Here is a 7,068-nt window from a genome sequence, read left to right on the forward strand (position 1 = left end):
AATGGTACTTGGTAATTGTCAATCAAAGAAATAATAGTAAAAACAAATCATCATAGTAATTATTATTGGTGGAACTACTTTTAACTCATTGAAAAAATATTTAGTATACATCTTTCAGTGATTTTGCCGTATTATTGCAAATATATATGGCCTTGGTTTAGTGGTTGACCCATGCCGCATTTTCCACCAAGCTATTGTCTTCACTAGAATTTTTATTTTTATTTTTTTACACAAATAGCCTACATTCTCTGATTGAAAAAAGCCTGTTGTTCTTGCTTCCCATTACTGTACAAGTCAGGTAGTTTCGACAGAACAAAGAAACAAATCAGTAAGTAACATTTGTAGGTGTTTTTTGCTTGGAGAGTTACAGTTAAGAGCCGTGACAGGAGGAAGTGGCTTGTAGACGTGTCACAGCAGACGAGAAAGCACTGCAACACAGTGTGAACAAACGGCCTATCTTGCATCATCTTGACTCTTTTAGGATCACTGTAGATATTTCTCAGCATGACAGACACAAAGAAATATCCAGGTCATATTGTGCCCCATAACCAAAAGAAAAATGTTGAGAAATGAAAAAGTGAAGCCTGTTAATTATTATTTGTCAATTTATTTTGCTATTTTATTTCTTAGTTTTTGCTCGTTTAATTGCTTATTTATTGAATACATGAACATAACACTTACTTATTTGTATATTATTTATTCTAATTGTGTTTTGATTTTATTAAAAATCTTATTTTTGGGTTTGTTTGCTTTTTATGTATTTATTTTATTTGCTAGTTTATGTACTGTTTATTTGTGTTCATTTGTTTTATTTTTGATTGATTTTAATTATTTTTATTTGTTTGTTTGCATCTATGTGGGGTGAAATATGACCCAGGTAACAAAATTTGATTTATTTTTTTTCAATTTGCATTTTGCTTCTACTAAATTATTTATTTTAATATATATATTTTTTTTATGCAATATATATTTTATTTTTTATTTTATTGTATTAAAGCTAAAAGTATTTAAGTGATATTCTGGAAATATTTAGTGTGTATTAAGCTGATCATTTTCCTGATCATTAAGAATACAGTTTGATGTATTTTCTCTTTTTTAGATTTACTCATTCATTTAATTATTTGTTAATTAAATTTGATTTGTTAATGTATGTGTTGTAGTTTTTTGGTTTATTTGTATTTTTTCTCTTTTTTTTTTTTTACATTGTGGCATTTTTTTAATTTGCTTATGGTGTAAAATGTGAGCCAGATATTTAATAATAGGTTTGCATATTTGATAACGTAGTGTGAAGAGTTATTCATTATATGGCACAAAAATTTAAATCATTTAAAATACAAAGTTAAATCAGAAGTCTGAAATGAAAACTGCTTGTGTGGCTATAATCTAGGTGTTCATTTTCAGCTGATAAGAGTCTGATGATGATGATGTTGTGTGTTTTTTTTTGTTGTTTTTTTGCAGACAAACAGGAGAATCGACGTCCGCTGGCCCATGAGTTTTTGGGGGAGGTCCTGCGCATCCTGCGGCAGGTCATCAGCATGTACCCTCTCCTCAACACGGTGGAGACGCTCACCGCTACCGGCAAACTCATCTCGCAGGTCAAAGGTCAGAGCAGCCATTTACAGTCATTTTACAGCAGTAATGCATTTCTGTTGTCATTTTAAGCTATTTACCAACATATTTTTTTTATTTTTGACTTCAGGATACCACTATGAAGTGTGCAATGAAGCAGACAAGAAAGATTTTGAGAAGGCCATCGAGACCATCGCTGTAGCATTTAGCAGCAAGTGAGTATGGAGCGCTCATCAGAGGATCACTCTATCAGCAGCTCAAAAAAAGGAGTTGTGCCTGTGTCTCATAATAGCGACTTTGTTTCTTGCAATTGCAAACTTTATCACAATTGCGTTTGTTTACTCCGAGATGCAAACAGGCGTACATATTTTGCAGTATGCATACTGTGCTCTACTTTGCTGTATTAATGGATTAACTGGATTACATGTTACATTTACCAAAATGTGCAGTATACAACCAGAGAGCAATAGTGTATTGATTGAATTCTGTATCCCACAATGCAGTGTGCTCGACTTGATTTTCTATTTCAAGTAAGTGAATGTAAATAGAAAGAAATGAAAATGAAAGTAATTTCACCCCAAAAAATTCTTTGAATTTTTTATTTGATCAAACTGCTAATGGTGATAAAAAAAAAATTTTATATATATGGCACATTGCTCCTTTGTTTATTTATTTAATTTATTTTCCTTTTCCAATCATTCAGGGGAAATACATTCTTTTGGAATGTATTTATTTATATACATTTAAATAAATATAAAAAATAAAAAAAATTCCAATTTCCCCTTGAATGAACGGAACTATTTTATTAATTAATTTATTGCACTTATATTAAGTTAATTCAAGGGGTTCCTTTTGAAATGTTTGTTTTTGTTTATTCTGTTTGATTTGTTTCTTTTGTTTATTTAAATTTTTACCAGTCTAAATTAAGCATACACAGGACTGCAGTGCCATACGGCATGCTTTGTGTGCGTTATGAAATCATCTCTCTCAAAATGCTGTTAGATCATTGACATGAATCCTAGCTCTACAGAAATAACAGGAAGTTGATTTGTGGCTTCTGCTCTCTTATGCTAACAGCCCCAAACCAAGGATCTGTTTGAGTTCGAGCTGATCATTATCATCTCTCACGTAGTACTGCTGTTGTTTTCAGTTCAAGTTTTCAGAATCGTCATATTCGTTGCGATAGACCTTTGAATGGCAGCGTAAAATGTTGCTCAAACGTTCATGAGTCTTGTTCATGTCTTGAATTCATGTCCTGTGACCAAAACATGAAATCATGCACCAGTGCAATGGGACTGTTTCTGTGGCAAGAATTGAGCAAAGAGGAAGTTGTGAATCAAACACTTCCACTGGCATCTGATCAATTGCTGCAGTTACAGTTGCTCAGATGTTTTTAGTGTATAAACGGCGTTTGTTTGTGTGTTTTGTCAGTGTGTCGGAGCTGCTGATGGGGGAGGTGGACAGCAGCACACTATTGTCGGTGTTGCCCTCTGAGAAGAGCAGGGTAAGTGTGTGTGTCAGTCTCTGTTCAGAGCGGATGTTGGCAGCAGGGGTTTGACTTCCTGAAAGTGCCGTTCTGTGATTAGTGTCACTGCTCTGTGACGCAGTTGTCCTCGTGAAATAAGACTCACATGGAACACGAATGACAGATGTGTATGTTGTATATGTGAGACAATGTGTGATATAAATATTTGTGTTTATTCTCTTTGAATGTTCAGTCTATGGAGAACCTCTCGGGTCATGATTCTTTACACACACGGAGTGATTCATCTGAGCTGGGTACATTTTAACAAATTCAGAAATGCAGAAAAGCAAGTAGGAATGCACTGATATAGATACAGAGATGCAGAGTTTTTTTTTTTTGGAAGATATCATTTTATATATTCAATCATTTTTATTTAAATTTTATATATTTTATAAATTATAATTTTTATTTATTTGAGCTGATTATAATTCTGGTGCTACATTATTCAAATTAAGTCTTGTGCAGAACATTTAAAATTATTTATAGAACTGGTGTACAGAACATTTTAAGAGAACTAATAATAATATAATAAAATATTTATTTATTTGAGATCTTTACAAAACCTCCTGCAGAACACATTTAAAATTATGAATAATAATTTTATGTATTTATTTTAATATCATTTATTATTAAGATAACTTTATTATACAAAAACTTGGTGTCCTGCAGAACATGTATTTAAACACTCATTAAAAATTGTTTATTTTTGAAAGAATAATTAATTTACTATTATTATTATTATTAGTAGTAGTAATATACTAAATAAAAGTATTCATAATTTTAAATGTATGTTCTGCAGGAGATTTTGTAAAGATCTCTTATACATGCATGCATGCATGCATACATGCATACATACATTAAATAAATATTATTATTAACAGAACTCAAGTTTCCTGCAAAACAATAATCTTTTTGTATAATCTATAATAATAATCTAAAATCTTTTTATGGTTGGTATTACAAATGTATTTTTTCTAAAGTGAAACATGATTGTATTCCTATGCACGCTGGCAGTGATGAGCGCTGAAGAGGTGGACATTATACTGCAGCGCAGTGAAGGAGGTGTGGACTCGGCTCTGACGTACGCTAAAACCATCTCCAAATACATGAAGGATCTGATCAGCTACGTTGAGAGGAAGCTTGCGCTAGGTAGGATGAATCGCGTGTGGCTTTAGTGATATGATGGCTTGATTGAAATTGAGTTTTGAAGTGTTATATGAGAGATTGAAATAAATTCTGACTGGTTGAGCCACGTTCTGTAGCTACTTAATTTACTTAATTTTAGGGATGCACGATATATCGGCCACCATATCGGTATCGGCCGATAAATGCTATTTTTTTCTGTTATCGGTATCGGCCTGATAAGAAAATTATTTGCTTCTTGTCATTAATGTATGTATAGAGCTGGAGTTCTCCAAGGGCTTACAAAGGATCTATCAGACTTGTAAACAGACCATCACACAGGTGAGAACTGACCTCGCTCAAAGTCTTCAGGATTGGTTTGCTCCCTTCCTCATCCGTCTCTCTTTGTGTCCATCAGCCACACATGCCCTTCTTCTCCATCTACTCTCTGGCTCTGGAGCAGGACCTGGAGCAGAGCGCTGGGATGCAGCAGGCGGCCTCCACCCTGCAGAACCAGACCTTCATCATGGTACAACACCAACATGTCCACCTTTTGTCCTCCTCTTAATAATAATACTAAGAAGAAGAATTATTGTTAACAATAATAATTTATGATTAATGTCAATTAAATGTTGTTGTTGTTGTTGTTTATTATTATTATTATTAGCAGCAACAACCATACAATTTATAATAATAATAATAATAATTATTATTATTATTAACAATAACATTAATACTATAAAAATTACAGTAACAAGTTATCAACGTAAATTAAATGTATTTATTATTATTAGCAACAATACAATTTATAATACTTTAATAATCACAATAAGAATAAGTTATTATAATTAATGTACATTAAATAATTTCTTGTTATTAAAAATATAATATATTATTTTGTCATTTATGTTCTGCGATAAACCTTTTAAAGTTAATTTTATTTTTATTAGAAACAACAATTAAATTTATAATAAAATAGTAATAACTTATTTTAATGTAAGTTAAATAATAATAAAATATTATTAAAAATACAATACTATTATTTGTTAAATATATTCTGCAAGAAAATTTAAAGTTCTATTAGTTATAGTAACAAAATCAAATTTATAATAATACTATCATCACAATAAGAATAATTTGAAATGTATACAAAATTTATTGTTAAAAATACCATTCTTGTTGGTATGTTCTGCGAGAAAGTTATTTTATTAGTAGTAGCAGTAGTAGTAACAACAATATTAATACTATAATAATCACAATGTTATTATGATTGATGTAAATTAAATGTATTTTTATTAAATATATCATGGTAATTAAATGAATTTTATTCTTTAATGTTTTGCAAATAACGTGTAAACCTTTTATTATTTTATTGTGTTTATGTATATATATTATTTTTAATAATGATAATAATTAAGTATTTTATTTATTATTATTATTATTATTATTATTAAAAATAATAATGAAGATGATGATGTTGATGGTTGTTGTTAAATGTTCTGAATGTGACTTTTAGATGTTTATTTCTTCCTCCTTTTCTTCATTTCCTTCCATCAATATATGTAAAAATAATAATATTAATTATTATCATCTGAAATGTTGTTGTAATTGTTCAGTCATAGTTTTAATATCTTGAAGCCTGATGAAGTATCATGTGCTTTGTGTTCATCCGCAGCCTCTGCTGCTCCGCAAACAAGAGCACGAGAAGAAACGCAAGGAGATCAAGGAACACTGGCTGAAGGCCAAGAGAAAACTGGTAACGCTTATATTAATGCATCTTCTGAGCTAGCGAAACACTTAAAAACTCCAGCCAGGATGTGTCTACACACGTTTAACAGTCTGAGATGTTAGCTGTGCAGGTCTGTAAGGGCTGCTGTGTGTGTTTGAACACAGATGGAGTGTGAGGCCAACCTGCGCAGGGCGAAGCAGGTCTACATGACCCGCTGCGAGGAGTACGACAAGGCCAGGACGGCGGCTAACAGGGCCGAGGAGGAGGGCGGCAGTTCTACCACCAAAACCGTAGACAAGAAGAAACGGCTGGAGGAAGAGGCCCGCAACAAGGTCAGACTCGGCACTCCCACAATGCATCTCTCTTATGCCACTTAAGACACTGTAGGAAGAGTTTTGCAGGAACAGATGTTCAGTGTTTTAGCAGGTTGTGTTTTTGTGTTGGTCTCAGGCTGAGGAGGCCGAGGCCACGTACCGGACGTGTATCGCAGATGCCATCACACAACACCAGGAGCTGGAGCACATGAAGGTCACCGTCCTGCGGCAGATTCAAGAGGTCATCAAACAGAGCGACCAGACCATCCGCTCGGTAAACACTCACAAGGAGTTCACACTCGCTAGATAAATATTCATTTCTAGATTTTACTCATTTTCTTATTAGTCTTTTAACTTTTGGTCTTCATTAAAAAACATTTCAACAAATGAAATTGAGCAGCAACATCACAATAGGTCTTGTGTTGTGTTGTTGTTTTTGTTGTGTTGTGTTGTGTTTTTGTTCGTTTTTTTTATTACAAAGGGTATTTTACACAAGATTGTGACAATAATCAGTTGACGTGCATATTATAAAATACAGCAAATATATAGGGAAATATTTCTAAATATAGCAAATATTTTGGAAATATTTAAATATAGAAAATATATTAAAGAAAATATTTCAAAATACAGCAAATATAATATTAAGGGATATATTAAGGGATATATATGTATATAAAAAATTAATACAGAAAATGTATTTAAGAATATTTTTAAATGTAGCAAATATATTTAAAGACATTAAAGCACATATATTTCGTATATATTTCATTATATATATATATATATATATATATATAATTTTATTTATT

The 7,068-nt window shown here is 31.9% G+C and overlaps 1 protein-coding gene across 1 annotated transcript in view; it reads left to right on the forward strand.

Annotated features, from left to right (window-relative positions):
* LOC107655244 (minor histocompatibility protein HA-1-like) overlaps positions 1-7,068 on the forward strand; it is an 18,862-nt gene that overhangs the window by 3,055 nt on the left and 8,739 nt on the right. Inside the window, exons 3-12 of the mRNA XM_016442694.1 lie at positions 1,459-1,602; positions 1,700-1,784; positions 3,001-3,073; positions 3,288-3,348; positions 4,109-4,243; positions 4,497-4,558; positions 4,635-4,745; positions 5,892-5,972; positions 6,110-6,277; positions 6,396-6,533. Coding sequence (XP_016298180.1) covers positions 1,459-1,602; positions 1,700-1,784; positions 3,001-3,073; positions 3,288-3,348; positions 4,109-4,243; positions 4,497-4,558; positions 4,635-4,745; positions 5,892-5,972; positions 6,110-6,277; positions 6,396-6,533 — 1,058 coding nt within the window. The remainder of the gene's footprint in view (positions 1-1,458; positions 1,603-1,699; positions 1,785-3,000; positions 3,074-3,287; positions 3,349-4,108; positions 4,244-4,496; positions 4,559-4,634; positions 4,746-5,891; positions 5,973-6,109; positions 6,278-6,395; positions 6,534-7,068) is intronic.

Source organism: Sinocyclocheilus anshuiensis, unplaced genomic scaffold (assembly GCF_001515605.1).
Source record: "Sinocyclocheilus anshuiensis isolate Anshui unplaced genomic scaffold, SAMN03320099.WGS_v1.1 scaffold735, whole genome shotgun sequence".
Lineage (NCBI taxonomy): Eukaryota > Metazoa > Chordata > Actinopteri > Cypriniformes > Cyprinidae > Sinocyclocheilus > Sinocyclocheilus anshuiensis.